The sequence below is a fragment of the Toxotes jaculatrix genome, chromosome 14 (assembly GCF_017976425.1).
Source record: "Toxotes jaculatrix isolate fToxJac2 chromosome 14, fToxJac2.pri, whole genome shotgun sequence".
NCBI lineage: Eukaryota > Metazoa > Chordata > Actinopteri > Toxotidae > Toxotes > Toxotes jaculatrix.
Window position 1 is genome coordinate 20,540,819 of NC_054407.1, and position 26,804 is coordinate 20,567,622.

At 42.1% G+C, this 26,804-nt stretch overlaps 1 protein-coding gene across 2 annotated transcripts in view; it reads right to left on the bottom strand.

The window, feature by feature from the left end:
* Positions 1-7,333: 7,333 nt before the first annotated feature.
* LOC121193564 (microtubule cross-linking factor 1) overlaps positions 7,334-26,804 on the bottom strand; it is a 55,886-nt gene continuing 36,415 nt past the window's right edge. Inside the window, exons 9-16 of one of the 2 annotated variants that reach the window (XM_041055927.1) lie at positions 25,432-25,602; positions 22,311-22,478; positions 19,735-20,007; positions 18,050-18,391; positions 17,817-17,893; positions 15,741-17,319; positions 15,496-15,520; positions 8,468-8,575 (exon numbers count right to left, since the gene is read on the bottom strand). In XM_041055927.1, coding sequence (XP_040911861.1) covers positions 15,503-15,520; positions 15,741-17,319; positions 17,817-17,893; positions 18,050-18,391; positions 19,735-20,007; positions 22,311-22,478; positions 25,432-25,602 — 2,628 coding nt within the window. In that variant the 3' untranslated portion in view covers positions 8,468-8,575; positions 15,496-15,502. Of the gene's footprint in view, positions 8,576-15,495; positions 15,521-15,740; positions 17,320-17,816; positions 17,894-18,049; positions 18,392-19,734; positions 20,008-22,310; positions 22,479-25,431; positions 25,603-26,804 lie in introns of both variants that reach the window. The other variant, XM_041055926.1, reaches the window with a different exon arrangement.

The window sequence follows — 26,804 nt, forward strand, 5'->3', positions numbered from 1 at the left end:
TGGCAGAGTAAGTGCAATCCTGAGAGCAGGATTATCAGAAAACCAAAACTGTAGTAGAGACACTGAGATTACTGGCGTTGGTTCAGGGTTTCTCACCAAGTTCACACCAGGTGTGTCGGCCAGAACACCAACATCCCAATGAAGAGGCAGGTGATGGAGCATTCAGGGGTTTTATTGCTCTCTTAGCAGGCCAGGAGGTCATGTGGTTCTCTATATCAAATACAATAAAGTATAATGAATAAAAAGTAAGGCTCTAAATAGTCAATAAACATAAACAGTACTGATATCACTATATCTCCATTTGTCGCTAATTCCCACTATCCCAACTCTTAAACACAGTTCACCTGACAACTAGTATGTTAACACACACATATAAACAAAATCATACAGTGACATTCACATAACGCTCCTAACGTCACACTAACGACTCAAATCAATAACAATAAACATGACGTGACGTGACGCACACTCAATCCGAAGGGCGAGCCAAACGCTACAACTAGCTTGCATGGCTAACATGGCTAGTGCTAAAGTTACACCGCCGAACAACGGGGTGATTTCAAGCTGCAGAGCGTAACACAATCAGTCAACGATACACACGTACTTACATTGCACCCACGCACAGACCGCTTGCTGTGACGTTAATTAACTGTTTGACCCGTAGCGTTACTCACTCTGCCGGCACATCAACTCGCTCTGAACGCCAGCCAGCCGAGGGGGCCGTCCCGAAGTGAGCCGACCGCGCAGGAATTATAGGCCTGTATTTATAATATGAATGAAATGTACGTTATTTGGAAGAAAGTCGAGGTGACTTTAGCCCACTAATTCCATTAGAGTACTGGACCCCGCCCCCCCTTGTCTGTTCCGTTTGGGAGAGACCCGGCCGGGAACGGACCGGCCGTTTGGGAAACCTCCCGATGGCCAGCCCGACCCTGTTCATAGCTGTTTGTCACCTACAAAACAATGCCACCATGCCCCTGGGTCACGGTGCCGCTCTGTACAGTAATGTCCAAGAGGCCACCAGGCCCCCTTGTCGCGGTTGGAAATCACCAAATCACCAGACTAACATACATATATACGTACATACATAAAAAACAATTTTCTGCATGTATGGACTTTTACCGTGCATGTGTCGGAGCCTCGAGTGTTAGAGGACCATCACTAGGGACGACTCCCACACTCTTCAAACCTAACCACCACCTTGAGTCAGGGTGCCGTTTCTACATGCATATGCTGGTGGTGCATGCTGGGAGATGGGAACGCCAATTTGCCAATTCCCCACAGTAATATGATAGATAATAGAAAACAGCTTAGCGGCGCAGATTTTTTTTTTTTCACTTAGTTGTGCTGTCCCCCGTGTGATGCCGCTCCGGGTGGCTGTCCGGTTCGCCTGTGCCAAAAACCGCCACTGAATATACCGCAAAACACAACCTCTTAAACTTTGTATGTATAATACTGAAACCTCTCTTTACCATACTGTGAAATGCTTGAATAACAGAGATGTAGTTATGGAAGTTTTTAAAAAGAATCATTTCTGTTAACATGCACTGAATAAATCACAGATGTGTGAGTGTACTTACACATACAGCTGAAAACAATTGGACAATGAACACAAACTAAGTCCAAATAGAAGTCTACACGGTAAATACGCTTACAAATAGTGAAAGAGTGCATGGGAGTGAGAAGAGTGCTGGGATAAATATTGCATGGTTAATATAAAGGACTTTATATACATACAGAAGAAGAGTATGTCTCCAGAGGCTGAATTTACATCATTCAATGTCCTGCTTTTGTGCATGTGACCTTAAAAATATAAAAATACATCTTGAAAATGGAGAATATTGAAAAACACTTTACTATTTCTGGAAGGAAAAGCAGAGTGCTTTTGTGTGTGAATCCTCATAACTCCTCTCCAGCCTTGCTCAACCCCAGGCCTCCGGAGGATTATGGCCCCAAACTCTCTGTCATTGTTTTTTTGATGTGGTATCACACCAACTCACACAGTGAGACTGAGCCTCAGATGTTGTACGTTACTCAGAGGTTTCACAACTATACATCCCGGTCTGTGTAGAGGCAGCTGCCCGCTGTGAGCGACACAGAGATGTTTGTGCCAGTGCCATGAAGAAGACTGGACAAGTCCAAAGCAAATTACGTGAACAAAAGAGGAAACAAGGAGGCACCAAATGAATGGCATCTTTTTGTTTTAGCACTTCAAAAGACAAGACAGATGGTGTAACTGAACTTGAAGCCTGTTGGACATTATTCATGTAAAATGTGAAATGTTGACGAGTGGGTTTTGAGATAACCTGGTGGAGATCAACCACATTATCTGAATTTAGCCAAAGAAATGAAGCCAGCATTGGTTAAAGTGTCTAAGTTTTTATGCCAAAAGGACTGCAGCAAACAAGGCTCATTTCTTGTATATTTTAACCAGTGCTGGAAAATATTTAAGTACATTTGCTCAAGTACGCAAGAATTTCAAAACTGGGTAGAATTTTGAAACACTTACACTTTCCATTCAGTGGTATTTTATACTTTTAGAGGGAAAAATTTTAAACAACACCAATTTATAGAAAACATTTTCTGTAAAAACCAGTACTTTAACATTTGAGCTTTTGATTTTAAGAAACTTTTGCTGATAATACATCTGTACTTTTACTTATGTAGAATTCTAAATACAGCTCATTTACTTATAATACAGTATTTTTAGATTGTTGGAGCAATGCATTCATTTAAGTAAAGGATCTGAATCCTTCCACCAACACTAACTCTCAGATTACTTCTGTCATATTTCTCTACATCTCATCTCATCGACGTGTTGTGTCTGATTCCTCGCCAGCCTGAGCGACGGCCCTGCTGTTTTGGTTCAGAGTGCAAATGGTTGTCACACTCCCCCAGCACAATGGGACTGTCTGTCTGTCTGATACAATAGTTTAAAAAAAACCAAAAAAAAAACTGCCATGCTGTTGCCCCAGCTTGACCACACTGGTAGCTGCTGCCACCGTCCTTGGTCTTCAGACACCAACAGGAGCCTCAGGAGCAGGACGGGCTATTTTCTCACATGAATGATGATGTAACAGAAAGTGAGGAGAAATAAAGGGCCTCCGGGCAAAGCTCTAGCTCAATATGAATTCTCCTCGGGGCCAAACCTTTTGCCTGAGCCGAGCGAGGGGCTTTTTGTATTGTTGGCATGACAACCTCTCAGCTAATGGCACAGCCAGGCCCATTGTGTCGCTCATTGTCTGTTCGAGGCCTTTGCACGCAGCTGCAGGCATGTGCAATTTGGGGTCCAATTTCTGACAGATTGCACGCTGAACGGGGCGGCGCGGAGCCCCAGAAAGGTTAATTCTGTCAGCGGGACACATGGAGAATGAGCGCAGTTTAGTAAAACTGATTAAAATGCAACTTTATCCACGTCAGACTGTACTTGCTGTTATTTAACTGTCTTGACAGCAGGTCACTTTATTTTTAATACATTCAACCAGCGAACAAAGACACATTCATTCACTGTTCACATGATCAACTGTCTCCTGATGTTTTGAAAAGACACTTGAGTTTTTAAATGTTTAATAAACAACACGTTTCTGATCTAAGTTATTCTTTATGGAAAATGTGAAAAAAAATCTTGATTTTATTGATATGTAGCAGAAACTTGTTTTTTCATCCTCAAATTTAACGTTTTTTTTTTTTTTTTTTTGACAACTTTGTGGTGATAACATTTTCCACTAGTGACCACATCTGTGAGTGTGTATCACCAAAATGATAGTTTGGTCTTAGGAGTGAAGGGACACTTTTCTCATCTGCAGCCTCATTTTAGATTAGATAACAAATTCATCTTCACATACATTCCTTCAGTGACACACATCTGTCTACTCCTACAGTGACCTTAGATTGGTTTGTGGTGTGATACCCTTAAGATTTCAACCCTTCACGCTGATCCACAGTGTTCAGATTTAACTACCAGCTGAGTCCTCAGATAGCAGCTGCGAAACTCCACAAAACAAAGTCAAAAGAGAAAACGAGAGGCGCGTCTCATCTGTTTAGTCTAACGTGCAGAGATTTGGGAACACGAGGGGAAACTGCTCTAAACAGTCTGACGGAGATGCCCAGACAGCCACTGCTGCATTATTCATCACAGCCGGAGAGAAAAACGTGGCTCTTTTTATCAAGGCCTGCCACGTCGTGGTGTTGCCCTTATACATTTCCTCATCAGGTCAGGTGGCCTTAAATGCAGGCCCCAAAGCCCGCCATCCACCTCTGTCGTGGTGTTGCTCTTTTATACACTTCTCACTACTGATTGGCTATTATCCATGCCAATCAGCTCTGCGTGTAATTGATAATTAATTAAAACTCTACTTTGGATTAGCAGATATTAGTCAATGATAGTCCCGACAAACACCCAGCAGCCTGTCCTGATGCCTGTGTTCTATTTACTCTTTTCATCAGTTAATTGAATCTGTTAGAAGTGACTTTGAAAAGTGATGTGTAATTTCAGAGATGGGATGAACTGTGAGGGGATGTCAGTCGTAAATCACAAACATAACCCTATTGTGTAACATTGAATGGTAGTCTGATGCATTTTCAATTCAGGAGCAGAACATATTATGAAAAGGAGGTGATGACACCAAATTGAAAATCTTCTTAGCAGTTCAACAAAGAGGGTCATGGGATGTCAGCGCTTTATCCTTCATTCAATCGACATTTCGTTAAATTCAAGATCTCTTTTGAAATAGATCGTGTAGCATCAAAGTGTTCAGACTGGTGGGAAGTGAAGATTTGTGCTCCAAAAAGAAGAAGACAGAGAAAATCATCTGTCACTTTTTTGGAAAAATAAATGCAGACATTGGTACTTGCTATTGTGGATTTAAATCTTAGATTTAAGCAATCTAAGAGACAGTATAAGGGATACTCAACCAAAGACACAGAGGCACAAACATGGTAGAAATTAAAAAAAAAAAAAAATCACCTTACCTCATTTTTTTTAGCATCAAAAAGGGAACACAAGGCCTGCAGTTGTACATCTTGTGTCGAAAACACTTTGGAGCCACAGCCACAAGTCTGAGACAATTGTGTCAACAGCTGATCCAGTGATGTGGGGACAATAAAATCCTTTGCACAAGTAGAATCAAGAGACTTGGAGCTTGAAAACAATGTATAATTTGCCAAGGTTGTGTGATGATTCAGTTCAGAACAAACTAAAACACTCCCACAGCAGTGCTACCAAGGCCAGTCTGGGAGTTGATGAGGGAATTGGGAGCAGGTGTGCGTGGAGATCAAGCGATGATGAATGATGGGAACAAAGTCAGGTCACAAGTAAGCTTCAAGTATTGGCTAAGAAGTTATAAGTCAAACCCTGAGTCAACTCCAAAATCTTTAACAGTTCATATGGAATTAAAAAGTGTTAGGCTAACTTCTCAAAACAGTCCTCAACAAATTAACCGTTTCCTCCTGTTTGAGACACATTTGCTGAAAACTACAGTTCCTGACTGTTTTAGAAAGTTACTGAGTCTTTTTGAAAAATGACACTTACGAGGTTAGGATGGAGTTTGTTGAAACATAGAATAATGCTGGCCTTATCATTTAAAAATAAGAGACAAAAAAATTAAACGACAGCCATGAATTAAGTTTCATTTTAAAACCACCACAGGCTTTAGCTCATGTTCAGCAGGAGAAGTTTGTTTGTAATGAGGTGGGTATTTAGCCTGAGAGCCACCTGCATTAAGTCAAACTTTACCTCCTGATAATGTCACAGATTCACTTTAAAGTGAGTACGATTCGTCCCTCTCCATCTTCGCTTCGGGACTGTACTTGGGTGTGACTTCTATTTCACAGAGGTCAGAGAGTTCTTGCTGCAGCCGAAATCAGACATCAAAGCAGAGTCCAGTGTTCAGAGAGCACAAGAGTGTGCTCTATGTGTGTGTGTCTGTGTCTCCTCGGGGCCGGTGTAAATTATTCAGCAGTGGTGGGTTTCTCTCAGGGCGGATGGAAGTAAAAGCAGCGCATCCTCCTCTCCTTCCCTCCGCTGACCCACTCTGTGCCATCAGCAGCTCACAGCGTGCAGTCGACCCACATTAATTATTCATCGTTGTAACTCTGTGAAAGGTATACGGAGGCCTTCAGCTCGCTGCTTCTGCCTCTTTATCACTCCCTCTTTTCCTTTCCTGCTACCATCAGATGCCAATAAAAGCTTGAAATGCTGTGGTAAAAGCCATCTGTTTTAAATGTACGGATTTAATCCTTCAGTCGTTCTTTTCTGTAAAGATGAAAAGCCGAAAATCACAAAAAGAGTTGTCTCTGACCACTTAGATTTTCCAGGCCGATTCAAACCAAAACCTGATCTGGTTTCTTGACTGTATCAACATTTTGCTTCCCGGGATGAGCAACTTTCAAACCTGAAGTTTGCATCGTCAGCTTTTTTTGTGGTGAACCACACAATGATCTTTCCCTAACTTCAACCGAGTCTAAACATAATCATAAGGAAGTTTAATAATAATGTTGTCTCTATAAGTGGATGTTGTACTACAAGATCAGATATTGTGACAGAAAACAAATGTTGTCTGTGAACAATTTACTGATGTTCAGTGTCGACTTGTCAAATGTATAAATTAACTACATATGTTGTTGCAAAGTAGTTGTACAGTAAATAATTGTAATTTATGAGTTTTATATCATTGTAAATTGAATGTGTTGGTCAGAAAAAACAAGTAATTTAAGGATACCACCTTGGGCTCTGGGAAATTCCGATGGGAAGTTTTTTAAAATTATTTTCTGATATTTATTTACTGAACAATGAACTGATTCATTAAAAAAATTAAATCGATTATCAAATACAATGAAAATAATTAGTTTCAAACATTATCTGCACAGCCAGATACAAATTGGGGTAATTAAATAAACTGATTTTTTTCCTTTAAACTAGTCCAGGGTTTTATTACTGGTCTTAAGCTTGCGTGACGAGCTGGGAAACATGAGCAAGGTGGCACATGTATGACCATGATGCAAGAGGATTTGACTTCTGGGAGGACACAATCTTCTTATTCACATTCACTGTGTGTTTGTGTGAATGTGTGTGCATCCCCCCTGACCCACTGTAATCCTGTGGTCTGCACTGTAATCCACACACAAACACAGACACACACAGTCAGAATCAGTCTCCGTCAAGAACGCAAACTCAGGTCTAATGAAAGAGCATATAATGTATTATGATGAGCTGTATCTAACCTTTATCATGTAGAGACAAACATAAAACATGACCAGCAGATGTAAACACACACAAACAGGAGGAGGAAGTCTTGTAAATACACATTCATGTTTATTACCATTTATTATTTACATAAGACTACAGATCATTAGACTTTTTGACATAGACTTTTCGATTAAAACATTCATATTTTTTTTTCCACAATCAACTTTCTCTTGTCAAAAGAAAAAGTAATTCATATCCAATAGTAACAACTATACAAAGACAGTCTGGTAGGTACAATAATTTACTTAAAAAGTGTTTTTATTTTTGTCGTTGCAAATCATGTGACAACAAAAACAACAGCTCAGGAGTTCCCCATCACAACATTTTTTCTTTTTCCCCACAATGGAGCTGAGTGAACACAAATGACTAGAGCTCGTATGTACATGCTAGTGTTCAAAAGGCATGCAAATATTTGACTGATATTTGTACAACTGCCTTCCAAATATGCATAAGGTTATTCAGTTTGTTGTCACCCATCTTCAGCACGTTTACAGAGCTAAACATTCATCCCGACGTACAAATAAATAAGGACATTAGCATCAGAAATGACATCATGTGTCTCTGCTTCAGACCCGATGAAGCAGAAGTTGCTTTTTTTGTTTGTTTGTTTTACTTGCATGTGTTGTCTTTCCTCTCCTTGAAACTAAACAGAAAAGTCAAGCTTCAGAGGCTGGCGGCATTAAAAAATAGTCAGAGCGTGAATTGATGCAGGACAACGTAAAAGACATATAAAAGAAAAGTATAAACAGATGAGAAAAAAATGGTGTAAACTTCATACAAATGCAACAGATGACCTACAGTTACTAAAGTTACTAAAATATATATATATATATGTACGTATTAAATACATATATACACATGTGGGGTGATGGTTAACTCAAGTGTGTGCAGGCACCTCTTATGGAAATGTAGTTTTTATGTCTTTTTTGATGAGATTACAGTACATTCCAGGTTCTTCTAAAAAGAAGTTCTGGTTCCTCGATGGTCAGCTGGTGCTACTGGGTGGATCCCAACCCCCCCGTCAGGCTCTGTCTCTTAGGGAGTCTCTAGATTTGAGGGGGTTTCTGAGGTACTGGGTCTTTTTAGGCTGAGGTGGAAGAGGGCGAGAGGAGGTAGAGAACGGACTCATGCCGGCTCCTCACCCTCCAGGATGGTGTTCCGGTGTCCCGGCGGCGGAAAGGTAAACCTCCTCTTCGAGCCCTCACTCCACTTGGGGGAGGAGGAGGGAGAGCGGGCGGCCCAGCGTGAGGGGGGTCTGCGGTTGGCTGGGCGGGCCGGTCTCAGGAAGCAGGAGTCCAGGGGCGGAGCCACCGGAGAGCGAGGCAGGTCCTGCCAATGACAAGGAGCTGTCAGAGGGAGGGGAGAGCAACGAGGTGTCTGCAGCTGATTGACACCGAAGAACAGATTTAAACTGAGAAACATGACGTGAAAGAAAGTGAGAGAAGAGTGAGCAGGGGCCAGATGTATAAAATGATGTGCACAAACAGAAAGGATGAACTTTCACAAAGAAAATTATCTTTAAAAAAATAGGTTTAGGTGTAACTTCAGGTGTGGGCAGAGTAAACGGATGAAATGTCAAAGAAAAGGATTGTGTTTAAAAAGGAATATGACTGTAATTTTATTTTGGAACTTTTATTTTTCCTTTTTCATCACATTATGGCCAATCAGTCTGCAGAGAAAGACAATTTTTAAATTTTGGAGTGTCGCTACAGCTACATTTGGTTGAAAAGTTTGGAAAAGTTTAGTAGAAAACGAGTTTATATATAAAACTGCTGCTTTGATAGAATTTTACTGACTTCATCTTAAATTCCAGTTCGACCTAAAACATGTTCAGAAAATCATTGGAATGTTGTTCAAAAGATGGTTAAATCTTTAAATCTTTAACCCTAACCCTAGCTTAGATGTATCCAGCTTAGTTTTCTACACACCTTTCGCCTTTCAAATCAACAAATAAGTGTTTAAAAGGTCATGTCATTTCAGACCGATGGTAATTATATGCAGTATTTCTAATCATTATAGAGTGGCTTTGTGTCAAAGCCACTAGTTTAATAATTTTAGTTTAAACAGAAATGATGCTGAAATCTACCGTGTTTTGTTGACATAAGTGCTAATGAAACAAAAACAACAAATAAATCAACTTAAAACTGGAGCAAAATAAACAAATGAAACCCACGCATAGCCTCCCAGCAAACTGCCACACGCCCTCCTAACACTGCAGTGGCATTTTAACTTCTCAGCCTCACCTGACTGCAACCCACCATCTGCTCAGGTAAGCACGGGGTCAGCTAAACAGGTGCAGGTATTTAGACAATACACAATTAAGAAACAAAGCACACACACACACACAAGCACTAACTTTAACGGACCTTTTTTGTGTGTATCCAACAACATTAAAAACAGCTGCATTCCAGTTAGGTAACACTGACACACTTGATGGAGATATCATTAATGAAATTTGTTTACCTGTTATGACAAGTACAAATGCCTGCAGTGAAAGAAAGGATCTAAAAAAGATCTATAGTCATATCGACTATCCTGGACTCATAATTTCAACTTTTTTTTTTTCTGAAAACCTGATTTGCTACTTACTCACATGGAAGCACCTGAAATCCAAACATGGACACTTCCTGTTAGCCAAAGTCCACAGCTCAAGCTAATTCAAACCAAATCTAATGGATATCGTGTTTAATATATAATGCCAATGCACAGTGTTTTTAACTCCCAAACAATTAACTCTCACATGACATGCTGCATTAGTGTAATGTGAAGGAAGCAGACTTCTCACAACAGAATTCAGTCGAACGCAACACTGACACAAACTACAGTCTCACAAATCACCACACAGCTGAGTCAACACTCTTCTGTCACTGTGCTTTTCACAGCGTAATGAACAAGTTCAGTGCTGTTAGAGGACACAGCAGGTGGAGGCTGAAGGACATAACTGTCCTGTTTTACGTCTAAACAGGCGTGTGTCCGCATGCATTTATACATTGTGTGTGGGCGCAATTTCATGATGACTGAGATGTATAACAGAGAACAATGCAAACGTAGGGGTTTGTAAATCTGGTTCAACACTGTGTGTGTGTGTGTCTCTGCTGTTTTACATACACAGATTAATGGCGCTGACACTACAGAGGGTTTTACACATTTGTCCCCCTGGATAAAGAAGTAAAAAGTGCAGAAAGGAGGGTGACAAGAAGAAGGAAAAGTGTCTGCGGGTGAGTTTTTTTTTTCTTTGCCCCGCAGAATGATGCCAGAGTGTGACTGGGTGAATGATCACACCGGGACGTCACACCACTGGCCTGATTTATAAATAGTTCATCTCCAGGCGTTAGATTTCAGCTGATGGATGGGGGACACGGAGCCCACAAAGCAACAATCTAGTTCTGCTAAAAATACGTGGCAGTCAGGCCGTGGTGGCGTGAGCGGATGAAATGAAGGAAATATAAGTCAGACGGATGGATCCACCAGTGACTGATGTGTTAAACAACCTGCAGGAAGTCCTCATGAGCTGACAGGAAAACAAGTCAGAGAGACGAAGGAGAGGCGTCTGCGCCAAATCGGCGTCTCCATCAATAAATCATTTGTTTATGAATACAACAGATGGATAGTGTACACACCGGAAATACAGGCAGGTCGTTTAATGGGCGGCTTGTGGCTTAATACAAGATTTCCAGTGTGATGCTAATACATCAACTCACACAACACCACAGATCATGCACCAGTAATGTGTACAGGAAGTCAGAGCGCAGAGAAGTGGCCACTGAAAAAAGCAATATGAACAAGTTGGCATCAACCCTGACTTCTCTGTAGATGCTTTGGCCTTAAAGGGAAAATCCACCTTAAAACACTGTGATACTGTTGAAAGACGGTTTGTTGTAATGGAATCAATGCAAAAAACACAGTTGGTTATCAGGTTTCAGCAAGAAAAGGTTCTCTGGGCTGAACCTTTTCACTGCCACACATCAGCTTTGCGTTGGCATTTCAAGTAATAACATTAAATGTCTCTCCCTTGTCCATCATGTCCCCCCACAGACTCTTCTTTGTCTCTTTCTATGTTTTTTTTAAAAAGGTAAGACAATGAGACTTATGGGAAATTGCGTTTAAGGCCAATAAAAATAAAAACATTGAATAAACAATGATATTATATTGTTTTTATTTAAATTTCCTGCCCCTGTCTAGAAAAATGAACCAAACTGCAGGGCATGCAGCTGAGCAAAGGTTTGTTCTAAAGTCTGATTTTAAGTAATTTGCATAACTGTAATATGTTTCTGGAACAAAACTCAGGAGTTGTGGACTTTCTGCAGTCCCAGCTATAAGCAAAAAATTTCTGACAGATTTTCTCATATTTTTCTCAAAGGCATTTTGGGGGAAATATCAGAATTGGTAAGCGGGACCACCAGAAAACTAATATCCAGCATTTTATCCCAAAACAGCTCCTGGAATGTATTACACGGGGAGGATTTAACAGCATTAAAGTGTATCCCAAGGTGGATTTTTCCTTCAAGCATGCAAAGTGTACCAGAGTATTCAGTTAATCTCCACCAGAAATCACACATAACCAAGAGAGGTGAGAGTGCACAGGAAGTGATGAGTATTAGCAGCCGTCCTCGTCAGTTAATCTTTTGGAAGTCTGGTTAGTGTGAGGGGAAATGGTGGGAGGGGGGGGGACTGTAAGAAAAAGGAAAGAAAGGACCAGCCGCACACATGGTGACAAAAAGAGGAGGACCTGGTAGAAACACAGTGTTAGAATAAACCAGATAAGTCCGGGTGCAGCCCAAAAAGACAACAATCGACCTGTGGAATGTGTGAGACATCCAAAAGAGTCGTCTTTTTTTGTGTCATGTTCACTGGCCCACATTCTGGTGCAAACATCAGACACCATCAGTAATCAAGACACAATCTGATGACTCTTTGAGTCACATGAACCGAGTTTGTTTTAAAGGACCATACCAGTGGTTTTACAGGATCCAGCCCATTAATGACAAATTGTATATATTTTTACAAAACCGCCAAACTGGTTTACTTTCAGTCTGTAGGTATGATAATCAACTTGCAGAAACTTAAACTGCTTTAGATGGATTTTCCATTTTAAATAATGTTTTTTTTTTGTTTTTTTTTTGATGTTGCCATCACATTATCACATATTAATGTAGCTCAGAGAGCAGAAATTGGGCTGAAAAATGTTTTTACGTGCTCATTGGAAAACCCCACATTAAAGTTATGATAACAAGAAACTCAAACTAACATTATGTTATCAGAGTACTGATGTTTCCTAAAAGTTTGTGGTTCAGGTTTGTCTGCTAAGAACGAGCCTTTGTTAGCATCAGCAGCCTACGTTAGCTTGTGAAAAACATTTCCACATCATGAGAGTTTGAAATATATTCAGCTACGACTTGTTTGCCATTCTGTAATGTTTAAATGTTTAGTAGGCAGGGATGGGAACTGATGAGATTTTATTGATACCAATACCATTATCAATTCTGCATCTCTGTCCGATTCTAATACTGCTTTATTAACTCTGAGTTTGCTGTAACATCATCTAAAATGGCGGGGGGCACACTGTGTGACCGATGTGCATGCAGAGACTCATGCAGTTTAGAGGGGTAGAGGTTATTTTCTGTAGCTACAATTTACAGATGTCCCCTAAACGTCTCACGTGCAGGCTATCGGTAGGCACTAGCTAATCAGCCTCGCAAAGAGAAACCTCCAGTCCCCACTCAGTTACTGCAGTTCACACAACTCATGGCCAAAAATGAGTGTTGGTTGGTTAGTTAGTTAGATAGAAAAGACTTAACTTTCACAGATTTTCCGGAAATTTCCACCTGCTGTTCTCAGGTGCGACTGACATCACCAATATGAACACACCATAATAAATGTTGACTGTAATCTACCTCAACTCATTCAAGTCCCTTGACGCTGATTTTCATACCGTACTGGCGGGAAAATTAATTTGAATCAAATAATCTAAAAATGAATGGTGTGGTATTGGGAAACAGTAGATGTGATTTATGGTTAATGGACTAATACATGCAAAAACACCAGTATGGTCCTTTAAAAAAACACAAATGGTCTATATCAAATAAACTGAGCATGCGCACGTTAACACAAAGAAACAGATGCATGGCCATTGCACAACCTTTGACACCACTCCGATGGCCTCACACACTGTCACTCTCCTGTCCTGTGAAGCATGCATTAATGAACAGGGTGAGGAGGGGGAGATCTGCAGGGCGTGAGGTGAGAGGTCCATGTGGTTGGTGAACCCACCGCCAAAGTTCGCAGAGGAAGAGGAGGAGGAAGAGGAGGAACTTACATCACGGAGACAAGCAGAGTTAGAGTCCCCAAGGAGTTGTTAGTATGACAGTGTGGTTCTGGATCAGAGCACAGCGGACAGGGAGAGGGAGGAGGAGGAGGAGGAGGAGGAGGAGGAGGAGGAGGGAGAGATAAAGCCCAGAGGGGAAGAGAGGGGGGGGGGGAGGGGGGGGGGGGAAGATAGAGTAGGAAATGTTAATCGGTAAAAACGGGCAAAGAGGAAGAGGAGTTACACGATAAGTCTGGCATGTCAAAGGCAGAGAGGTTGACCAGGAGAAATGAAGAGGCTGATTAAGAGGTTGATTTCAGCCTGCGGACCACACAGAGAGCAGTAAACACACACCCATTCACATTAGACCTGGAAAAAAACACACAAGATCTGAGGGGAAGCTGACCTTGGTGTAGATACACACAGGCTGGTCAGGTATATGAGATGATCAAATCTCAAACATCAAATACTCAACATAAAAAGCCAAAAACTAGGGCTGGGCAATATGACCAGATCCTCTCTGATAGAACAGATTTGCCTTCTGGTAGAGAATCTGATATATAATTTCTACTGAGGCAGCTTTCCCTTTAATATTTCTGGTTGTATTAAGCTGTTGTGGGCTGTTTTATGGTAACACTGCAGATATTATTTACCTGAATGTGATGAAGTACTTTTATTTAACAGGTATTTCATTCACCCTAGGGGTTTTGTAAATGAATCAATTAGTCCTGCATTACCCACAGTACAATGTAACTCAAGTGAATTACCAGAACATTTACTGGATCATGATACACATTGCCATGGTAATATTAAATTAGATATATCACGATACAAGGTTTAATTCATATCGCCCAACCCTAAGCTAAATGTAGATTTTAATTTGTCTTACCAATAGTAAATTTACATGGTTTTGTTGGGGATCTTTTACTATATTTCCCCTTTTCTCACACATTTTTCTGTGTGTATCTATCCATTCAAAGCATATGAAGCAACAGTCAAATATGATCCAAAGCCAGGTTTATGTGACAATACTGACATATTGCGTGCTTAAGTACCATCACAATCCATTCATTTGCTCTGCTCAAGCTGTGACCACTGTCGACAGAAGTCATGGTATCACTTAATGAACGACTGCGGCAGACACACACTCCATTATCATCCATAAAAATCATATATCAGACTGATCTTACTCTCTGTCCTGCAGATCAGTGAACGGCAGCTGGTGAAAACTTGATGTTAGTGGACATATTAATCAGCATATGTGGGATTACATTACTTACTGTACATGTAGTGGCTTTAAAAAATACAGTTTGTCTGGGGTATATTGTTTTAATGTGCAGCTTTAATACTGCATGACCTACTTTTATGAAGTTTTAATCTTTCTACGGCGGGCCAAAGAGGTGTGCCAGTACATACAGTGTGCTGAATGCATTTTTTCTTTCTGTTCCATCATTTAAACATGACCAGAAAGATGGCTGGACGGATCTCTGATTTATTTTTCCCACAGGTCAGCTGAATGGGTGGTCGAAAGGGCCCGACCGACAGAGTCAGAGCGCTGATTTCATCAAGTAAAATTAGCGCTTTTCTAGGATTATCTTTGTAAAGGGAACATCAAATCCCTCCAAAAGCAGGACCCACTGAAAATTCTGGTTGAACAATGAAATAGAGGGCGCTGATAGTGATTAATTATGCGACTTTGTAACTGCGATTCCACTTATATCATAACTGTGGGATCATTAATTTCACTTCAGCAGTTATTTTAATGAATCATGATTCGGTCGGGCCTGTGGTGAGAACTAAAGCACAGAAATAGAAGCCAAGCTACAAGGAAGTCACTACAGCAAAGAGGAAGATACAGAAGAAGAAGAAGAAACCTTTAAGAGTCTCGTACAGAACTGAAGGAAGGTTCAGTATTACTGAGGAGGGTTAAGTATTTTAACATTACCATTGCATCAGTCAGTGCTTTCGATCTGAGAAAAAAGCATGAACATTTTAGTGAGCGTGCACAATATAATGCAGCTGATTTCTTGTTTAGCTTTTCTTTTTTTTGATCAAACATCCTATAAAGTTTGTTGTCAGCCATTAGAAGGAAAATCCGAGGCAAAGTCATAAATATCATTGTGTCATAAAACATGGGCCCCAGATCAAATGAATGATGAAGCGATTAATCCAGTGCGTCTGTATATTTACCTCCATACATCCAGACTGTCCCCTGTCTGACTCGGCCTGCCTGCTGCTGTCTCTGCTGTGGCTGCTCTGTCCTCCAGCCTGCAGCCTCCTCTCCTCTCTAAAGTTCTGCTCCTGCAGCTTCTTATTGAGGATGCGGGCTGTGTTTTCAGCCAGCGTGTAGCCTGGCGGGGCCGACAGGTCCTGCCGTATGCTCACCACCTCTGGATTTTTGTCCCCCTGCGTCTCCACTATCAGCTGCACGGGGCTGGGCGAGCGCCCTCGGGCAGTCCGCAAGCACTCCTGCACATTTCTGGGGTCCGTGGCGAGAGCCCCGTGAGCAGGGCTGGGCTCAGTGGTGGAGGGCGGGGTGGGGCGAGAGCGACTGGGGGACTTGTTGAACTTCTGCATGGAGTCATAGACCACGGGGGTGTGGTCGATGATGTTGAAGAGGCTGGAGAGGCCGTCATTGATGGTGGTGTGGACGGGGCTGTCGCGAGTGGTGGTGGAGCGGGCCCATGCTGACTCATTGTTGCCCTTCTGGGGTGTGGTGGGGGTAGGGGCGCGGCTGGTAGTGGGCAGCTCGGTCTTATTGGACGTAGACAGTTTGCGCTGAAGTTTGGGTGAGCCATACTTTGGCGAGCAGCAGGGTCGTTCAAACTTGCTCTGGACCACAGGAGAGTACTGAACCTTCCTCAGGCTGCGTGACGGGGAAGAGATGGGTGTGCTGCCACCTTTTGGGGTGAGGCAGCGGTGGGGGCTGCTGGTCAGGTTCCTCAGCAAATCCGTCTGCAGACCCACACTGATGGTCTGGGTGGTCTGAGTGCCTCGCGTGGTGAATCCGTTGGTCTGGCAGGCAGTGTCCCGGACGACGGGACCTGGTGGAGAGCGGATGGCGTTTCTCACAGAGATGGCCACCTCCTTCATGTCGTCACTCAAGTTTCTGGAGAGCTGAAGCTCCAGAGAGGAGGTGTAGCCTACTGTGGGGCAGATAGGAGATTGACTAGGAGAAGTCCTCAGCCCCCCACCCTCCAGAAGCCCACACGGCCACCTCCCACCGCCAAACACCTCATCTGGCCCGCTGGCTCCCATCCCAGCCTCTCCTCCACCCCTAGCTTTGGTCCCCTTGGCGTACAGAAAGTCCGGGTCTTGGACAGTGGGGCGCTCAGCTGCCCCAGGTCTGGTTGGGCTGTGGAGGAGGTGCACCCCATAGTGCTCCACTCCCACCCCTGCCGCCCCTGCTCCGTTGCCCCTCAGCGGGGACTTGTGGCAGTGCTCAGGGCTGCTCAGGGTGCTGGTGGTCAATGTGGCGCTGGTGGTGAGGAACCAGGAGGCTGGCTGGAATGGATCAGGAACGGGCTCCCCTCCCCGGGCCTCGGAGGTTTTTTCTGTCCACACCTCCCGAGCGGGACCCGGGCCAGAGCTGGACGATGGGAAGTCCCAGCCCTTATTGTTGAACTCTTCAATGTACTTGAGGTCGTCTGGGGACAGAGGCGGAGTGGCGTCATCTTGGCCCCGATCCCCGTGGCGATTTTTGTCGGGGAGGAACGGCGAGCTGTCCATTAACCTCTGGAAGTCACTCATGGAGCAAACTGACTTGGCTCTGGAGAGATCACGCATGAACACACACAGACACACAAAACACACAATCATTAAAATGAACTGACACTGAAACCAAACATAACAACAAACATTACGACTCAGTCATGACCTCATCTCCTTTATACCCCCACTTTTTTTTTTTTTGAAAAGCATCTCATTGCCTTTCAGTGTTTTTAAAGCTGTCTGAATTATTTAGCAGCGTAGTGAGCTGGATCACTTCCTCGCCATAAGAGAAACTTTCACGCCCCAAAAAAAACAAAAAAATCACCGGGGGGAAACTTACTGTCCAAACAGTGAGTAACACTTAATAGAATCAACAGCCGATTTCCCAGAGGATCGATGAGTATCTATGAGCAACAAATATGTAACAGGAGGCTGGAAGATCTGCAACCAGTCACATCAGTTCTTGGTGATGTATTTACTGGTGACATCTATTAAAATTCAGCAGCTTTTAAAGAATAACCTTTCAGTTAAAAGAGTCTTTTTCACGCAGGTTACCTGAGCAGACTCCCACCGCTCATCTCCTCCTCTGGGTACGCCGGATCACCCTCTCTCTCCGAAATCTCATTCAGGGCCTGAAACACAGATACATTAGTTTTAGTTTTTCAGTGCAAAATCATTTATGTGCAGCAGCTTCTGTAAAAAAATAATTAATAATAATAATTAATTGAGTGAATGTCCACTTATGTCAGGACGGGTTAGGGTTTTTATTATTTAGACTTTGACGTTACCTCCTTCATGCAGGGGAACCTCTTCTCGCTCTCCAGTCTGGAGGGAGGAGGGACCTCCAGGCCGCTGAGGGGGTCCAGAGACAACGCGTCCAGGAAGAGGTTCTCCGTCGGACCTTTCAGCCTCATTGCGGCCCCCTGTTCCTCCAGCATGACCTCAGAGTCAGAGTGGGAGCGCGTGGGGGGGACCAGGACGGGGGTGGACGTACAGGGGGATCGTGGGGAGCGAGGCGACCGGGGGGCGTTGCAGGGACTGTCCTGAGGAGAGAACAGGCCTCTGTGGCCCGAACTGCCTTCTCTGATGTCGATGCCCTCGCCTCGACGGGTGTTCAGCTCTCGCTGCATCTGCATTAAGAATAACACGGAGGAAGTGATCAGTCAGAGAATTTAATGCTGTCTACCAGTGGATGAAATCAGCACAGACTGGGGTTTAAAACACTGCTGTGACGGATGTGTTTTAATCAGAGTTTGCATATACCACCTTCAACATTCGGGGTTAGGCTCCTTGCTCCAGGTTCAAGGTTAAAGGAGTGCGACCACATTACTCATTCACTTTCACCCTGCCACTCTGAGCAGCTCAGTCAGTGACCTGTGCTTTATAGTTTGCTGCAACATCGCTGAATAATGCATCTCTGCTTCCTGCTCTGTGTCTCCATTCAGCGGTGCATCAGCAGTTTTTATTTTTTTCTGAGCTGGTAAACGTGAGCTGTATCCAGAGAGAGTTCCTATTATTATTATTCCCGTTCCTGCCTTATATGTTAATACTCTCACACTCCTATCATATTAACCAGTGCATGTTCCCACTTCCTGCCCTGAGCTTCAGACTCAAACGAGGGGAGACGCTGCAGTTCATCTAATTAAAGCTCACAGAGGACATTAATTATTCAGTAGTCCTCAGTATTTATTGTATCTTGCCTTGACAATTCTAAAGTACCAAACAACAGAGAAGATAATCGCCCTGGGTGCTTCTTCACTGCTTCTCTCTCACATCTATTCGAAAACACACAAACACACAGACAAAGCTTAACAAGCAGCGGCTTCGGATGTTTAAGTTGTGATGTGTTTTTCTAGTTTGATCCGTAAAGTTTGTGAAAAATGCGTCCAGTTAAAATTGGTTTTACGGCTGCAGATGATCATTTTTATGATCCATTTTTTTGTTGAATATCTTTCTGATTTAATGATTCATGGTTTGTATATAAAATGGGAAAATAGTTTAGAATAGTTCACCATAATCAGTCATCTCTCTCCATCTTTATTTCTCTCTGCTGAACTCAGAAAATGTTTGGTATTATTGCTTGATAAATGGCAAACGATTGATCAATTAACCACAGTTTTTGTGAATCAAAGTTCATTCTTGCCCTTGGAAACAGCGGTTAACAAAACAGTCTCAGTGCAAAGTCCAATTAGTAGATGTTCCAGAGCTTTTGATCGTATTACACGATGCAATCCTCCTCACTAAATGGAATTGTTTAGTTGTTAAGGAATTGTCAGTGCACAAATTTCCATTTTTTTCTGAGCACTTGTCCACATTGACTGAAAACTCTTAATCTTAGAAACAGATGTGTGATAAGTTGGAATAAGTCGGATACGTATGCAATGCCATGATACCTGAGGAAGGTTTTGTGAAAATAGCTACTAGATCAACCCTTTTTTCTTCACCTCTCTTTTCCTCATCATCCTTTCCTTACCCTCTCCATCTTTCGGTGGAGCTCTCTCATGCTGCCGTCCCACTCCTGTCGCTCCCGGTCGAAGCGCTCCAGCAGCTCTGCTCTCTCGCGGCTCCACCTCTTCTCTCCGTGCTGCAGCTTCCAGCGGAGGTCCAAGGAGGTGCTGTGGCTCTCGGCCAGCAGGCGCCGGTGCTCCTCACGCTCCTGCTTCAAGGCCCACTCGGGGTCTCCGACTGGTTCCCCTTCATCTCCCTGTGCTTCACCTCGCACCTTGCCTTGTGTCTCCTCCTCCAACTGGTCACAGAGCAAAGACACACGGACGTAGAGTTGATCAGTCATTATTAAACCTGTACAGTATATTACGAAGAGGTATAATCTGTACCAGTATATGCGAAAAAGGTTAAACTTAAAGGGTCAGTTCACCAAAATTACAAAACAGTTTTCACTGGAAATACTATGAAAACTTTTTGCATTGTCTTTTTGCAAGTCTTTGGATTTTGCAGATGATAAAAACAGCCTCAATCAAATTTGTTTGGATCTGTTTTTGGCTTCACCACCAATGGATCAATGTGTTTTTGAAGTGATGATCAAAGTAAAGCATCATTTCACAACATTTTGTCAAAATCCAAACGGTAGTGTATGTGTACATCTTTTGCTCTTTTGCTCTTTTATTTTTTGAATCTTTACCATTTTGGAGTTCAATAAAACAGAACAATGATTTAAAAAATGAATGCAGAAGTGAAACCAAGTTCTCGCACACCCACAAATGATAAATAAATATCTGAACAAACTACAGTAACGACTGAAAAGTTGTGGACTAAAGCCACAGCGCGTTACATTCAACCTCCTCACACCACAAATTATCAAAGTATATGAAAGTAAGAGCTGATGATCACTAAGTTTATTCAAAATGAATATCCTGTAGTAACAGTAATAACTCGAGCGAGGGCTGTCCTCCCAAATTTCTTTGTCAAACCAAACAGTAGCGGCCAAAGAGTCAGTTGAAATCTTAAAAGCTGCAGAACGACACGAGGGAAGCTTCTCTTTTCCAGAAAGAACTGAGCTCTGTAATCTTCAGACGGGCTTTCATCCCACAGCACAACATGGTACAAACCAGAGTCTGCAGAATAGAAGCTGTGTGAAGAGCAAGTCGAGGCTGCCTTCAAACATCAGCTTACATAACTCCCATTCACAAATGTTTGCCTCGTCTTTTTTCATTGGGTTCTAAAACTGTCTGATTACACACTGGAGAGGCTGACATGTACGGTAATAGCTGCTGACTGAATGCTGAGAGCCAACATGTACGACATTATAAATATAGACAGTTCCCAAACCGGAGCATGAAACATGAGGCAGCCTGAGCAGTGATATTAATATCTGTTAACAGTGATATTAAAAAAAAAATCACTACTTACATCTACACACAAATACACAGGTGAGGGTAATTCCCAATTCTGCTCTGCTCTACCGGGCTGTGTAATAATAATGGATTTTAAAAAAACCCAAAACAAAACAGCAAGTCTGAGGCGTATTTCTTAATCAAAACGAAGCACAGTGGAGCGAGAAAAGGACTCAACGTGGTTTTATCAGAAGAAACTGAGTAAATTAGTTCTCACTGAGGCCCTGAGCGACCCCTGCTCTGTGGATGGATATGAAACATGTAAAAACTCTACTGATTAAAAGCACGAGAGTTAAAACGATAATCTTCCTCCTAAACCTCAGACCTCTTTATTGGTTCCCAAAGCCTTTCTTTTTTTATCGGATGAAGCCCAGAGGAGACGCTGCTCTGATACTGTAGGTTTCATTCACTTCCTCTCATTGCAAACTTAGCACTGATCTTTTTGTCTGCTGTGAAACTCGAACACAAACCAAACCAAAGAGCCCGGTAGTTTTGGTATTTTGGGTGTCTGTGTAGAGTTTTAGTGTCTGTGTAGAGTTTTACTGCCCCATGATGTTGTAAATGCTGTTTCAGGGGAGAAATGGTCAACAGCTGTAATCTCGGAGGCTTTAACTATAATTGCAAATCTGGATATGTTTGATATTCACAAAACCAGCGACAGCAGGCTCTGTGCAAAATGAGTGGCAGCAGCTTTCATATGTTTGAATGAGCTGAGATGAAGATAGTTTGTTCATAATCTCAGAAGTATTTACATTCCCACTAGGAAAATAAGAGAGCACTTAAACAGCTGCTTAGATGATCAAAACTTGGGCACAATGCTGAATTAATTAGTTTGCGCAATGACAGAATTTACCCATGATATAATGCCAAGGAAGTGATTCATCGTTATTTTCTTGGATGATGTTCTTTCAATTTAATGGTTGAGCAGCAACTATGAATTGAATTCTGTCCATTTGTTTGACACATGAGTAACAACTTCGAGCTATTATTCATCTTATTATTACATTTACAAAATGACGCTGATTGGCCCAAGGGGGGAGCTAAAATTACAGGTTTTGACTTGTTGTTGGTGTGATTTCATCCGTGGTGGAGGCAATGTGTTTACTGTCGCCTTGCTGCTTATCGAATGCACCACTAGTTTTCTGCACCAGATTGTGTCCTGTCCCTTTAAAGGTGGGCGCTGAGATGCCATCTGTACCTGGGCAACCTGGCACTTCATCTCTGCCCACTTGACCTCCCAGGCGGCTTTGTCATTGGCATAGGACTGCTGCAGTTGCCATCGTCGCGTCTCCTCCTCCCGCAGCTCCTCCCGAAACTCCTCCAGCAGCGTCCGCAGGGCCTGCAGCACCCGACGGTTCTCCCCAAACTGCACAGAGAGGATTCAGACAAAAGAATCAGCAAAAACACACATGTAGGGAAGGTTAATCAACACGCTTAAGACACGCAGCGTGTTCAGCAACTTCTCTCCTTATCTTGAAATTTGTGATGAGCTCGTCTTTAGTTAATCTGTATGTGTCATTTGTTTTCTTTAAAGCACTTTGGTATGAACCTGCTTTGTAAGTGCTTTATAAATCAATTTGACTTCATCCTGTTTCCCATCTGTCTCCTGCTCTGTTTGTCCTTTCCCATCTATTCCTCCTCAGCTCCTCCTGGCCCAGAAGAAAATACACACATATGGAAGGTTGTAAATATAAGATTACACTCAAAAATCCTACAAACTGATCAACTGAAATCCCTCAGGAACATCTGAGTAATGCTGTAAATCTGCAACAAAAACCTGCTGGACATCTACAATTAATAGTAATTTAGTAATTTATAGTAATTTATTTCAGTCCAATTATGACACGGGGTTTAAGAAAGTGTAAACTGTTACATCTAAGGTCTGGATTTGGATTCATAAGGCCGGAGGCTCTAAGAGCAGTGACATCCAGAGGTACAGAGAGAAAGAGAACAGCATGTTTTCCCTGAAGTGTCTGCTTCAGAGAGGTGTGTTCGCCTCTGGTGGTCCTGCTGTGCAGAGTCCTCAGGTCTTGGCAGGAGGCAGTGAAGCACAAAGGAGTCTGTGAGTAAAACATCACCTCGAGGCATCACTACAGCGCTGCCAACTCTGCCAGCCTCAGCTGAGAACACGATATGAGCTCAGGTGCTAAAAGGCCAGTGCACATCAGTCTAGTATTTTCAGGAAAGAGGGGGAACTTACAAGTTTTTTTTTTTTTTTTAACAAGGCAGATATGACTTGCCTTATTATTCTTTTAAAGTTTGTCTGCTGTGTATCTGGAGAAACATCATATGACCACTAGACATTTTACATTTCATAGATTCCTACCTGAAAATATACTTGGAAAAAAAAATCCCAAAAGACTGAGCTCTCTTTTAAAAGGAATATACTTGGAGGTAGAGAGTGCTTGGTAGCTAGCCTACATCTCTGTGAAGAAACTGATATGTTTACATTCAGTGTTCCTCAACAAAATGTCTTGTGTGGTCTAACAAACATGTCGAATGTCCTTGCTCCTAACACAACTGCAAAGCCACGTTTTTGAATATTCTGAAACCTTTAATATTCACATCCATGTTGCTGGGATGCACAAAAAGGGTTCGCACATCCGAATCAACTGGTTTAAATTCACCAGCGAGTAAAGTGGAACCTGATCATTTAAACTGAATAAAAGGAGCTATTGAATATCATGTGGGTGTGTAAACCCTTTTGTAGGAATTTGAAAAACACGGAGGCACCAAGAGGAACTGTAGTATCACTAAATATAAAGACAGTGAGGCAGACCGGTTTGAGTTGACAGTAGATAGACAGTAATACAGACAGCAACTCAGATCACCACGCTTTACAACTGTGGTGAGCAGCCACTGGCAGTACAGGGGATGAACGAATCCCTAAATTATTTTCAAGTCTTCACTGAAAACTTTCAATGACTTTTTTTTTTTTTTTTAGGACTTAACATACTATTATCTGACTCCGGCTGCAGGAATTATCATCTGTGCTTGCTCTGCTCTGCTGTAGTAGCCGTGTGTGCAAATGCTTACTAAAGCAAGTCTGCATTTCTGCTCTCATGCATAAAGCTTAATATAGTCTACTGGGCGTGCTTGTTAAAATTTTAAAAAGTGCTCACAGAGTAAAGCCATTAGATCACTGTACAAACCGTTTTTATGATGTTGTGGAAAAATCAAAACACAAGACAAAGTAGAGCACTTAGGGTTTCTTAATAATGTATCCCATCCAAAATGCTTACATACTTTCTTTACTTTAACAGAAAGCAAAGTGGACGACAAAGGTATCGAAATCAGATCTCAGCAGACATTACACCTGGGTAGAAACACTCAACAGCCTAAAAAAACTCAGACCCTTCTGTCTCCTTCCAATGTAACTGAGAGTTTGTATTTTTCTTTGAACAATAAGCCTGGAACCGGGTGTACTCAAAATAATTACTGCCCCTAGTCTAAATAGTTATCTGGGTCAAAATTCTCATCTGCATACCATGCCAAACAGCTCTAATGAACTCCTGCCAAACATTCATTTGTGTACGATGAAAATGAACGAGAGAAATAATTAAAGGCGTAGTTACAGTAGATGTCCAAACGCCCTACATACATCAGTTACTAGAGAAAATATAAATTATTTTCTGCCTAATGACTCTGCACTACAACCTTACAGTTACACTGTTCATTATGTGTGTGTATATAACTGTATGTTTTCTTTAGTAAATGTAGAATTCTTCCTTGCTCGTATCACTGAAGTGTTTCTATTGCATTTTACTCATTTTATTAAAATTCGATTTTAATATAAGTTTTTGTTTATTGATACATTTTCTTTATGAGTTGTGCGGAGGGGCTGCAACAGTATTAAATTATACAATCCTGACCTGTAAGATGACAATAAAGCTTAATGATGGAAAAAAACTTTAACGGTTTAACCTGCCATAAAACTACGGTTAGAGAAAAAATGGAAATTAATATGGAATTTTTGATGGAGTCAGATGTTTGCTTGAAAATATCCAACTTGTTAAAGCAGTGACTGAGATTCCATCCCCCAAATTAGGAGCTGATTTCAAACTGCTGGAGAGCTGTGTGCAGGTTTTGCAGAATGATATGCAGCCTGTTATTTAGTTTTCACCATGAGCTCAGGTTAATATGAATCGATATCCCTGAAGACTTATAGATCTCAGTGTGGCTGAACGAAAAGCTTTACTGCGTTCAGTTTATCGTCAAAAATCTATTTCACCGTTCTCCAACAAAGAGAAGTGACAGAAAGTTCAGCTACATTTTCTTTCACCCAAAGATCAGTGACGACAGTGTAAATAATTGGGTACCTGTCTTTGATGCTGCAGGTGTTGATCAGGTGACGGCAGAGGGATGATGGGTCTGGGATCTGGGACGTCCCCTGGAGTTTGTGGTAAACACAGTCTGTCGTCTCGACCTGACTCCCCCTCCGCCTGCTCCATTATCACTCCCAAGTCTGGGATGCCCTCCAACTTCTCAAACTGGAACAGATGATACAGCCATGAAAAGCTGTGTTTTAAATCATGCACTCGTTTTTGTCTGTACCAACACATTCTGATTCAGGCTCACAGTACCTGGGCCTATCCCAGCATTCAATGGGAAAAAGGCAGAGAAACACAGTGAAGGAGTCTTTTACCCATCAGTGAGCTAATACCTACATATATTGTATTATATATACGTATTCTTTCTGTCATTCTTTGCATTACTTCATTAACTAGTTATCTGCATCATTTAAAGGCTTTCTAAATGTGAGCAATGTCAAGTCAAGGACGTGTGGTAAAGAACCAGCGAGGTACACGTGGACTCCTCACTGCTGCACCATCTGCAGGCGCAAATTAAGTTTCCTCACAAGATGCTGCATGAATAAACTGATGAGTCAGGACAGAATCAAGAGATATTAAATTCAGATGAGACTACGCCATAGAATTACATAAAAGGTACACGATTCAAGATAAAATATAGTCTGCGGCCTAAGAAAGTGGGTAAATTTTCTAGTCTCAGTGATAAACATTACATAAAGCAAATTAATGTGTTTATGACAATGAAAAGTAGTTTGTTTAGATTAAAGAGAAGGAACTGGGTGGACAGTGTGAGCAGTGATTTACAGCACATACAAAAAAAGATCAATAATTACAGAAACTGAGTCTCCATCAACAGAAAACTCAGAGTAAAAGACCTCACATCACAAGTGTTCTGTGATCTCTGAGGAAGTGCAGCGTGGAGCTGTGAATGCTCATCATCCGAACATCCCCGAAAACAAAACCAGCAAAACATGAATCTCACAAATTACAGGTTGAATCGACCTAGAAGCCCAAGAAGATGACACGAAAAAGTGGAGCATCGACCGTTGAATCGACAAGAAGAACAACAAATGGAGTCGCTCGATCAGGCGGGCAGCCTGTTAACCAGACTATCAATCAGTCCTGAAGCGGTACCTGCACCCCGGTGAGAAGAACACACCTCACCCTTTCATCCCTAATGAAACTATAACCTGACCAGCTTTGGTGCATAGTGGGCTAAGAACTGTAACGTACCATAAACTGTGTTTTGTTTAACTGTATTTTTAAGGATCATAACCTTAATTGTGCACCCAGTTGGCAGTTTATTAGGTACACCCAGCTAAAAACGAATTTAACAGTCCTGCAAGAGGTGATAGTTCCTTTAAACTTGGGAAGAATTTTGC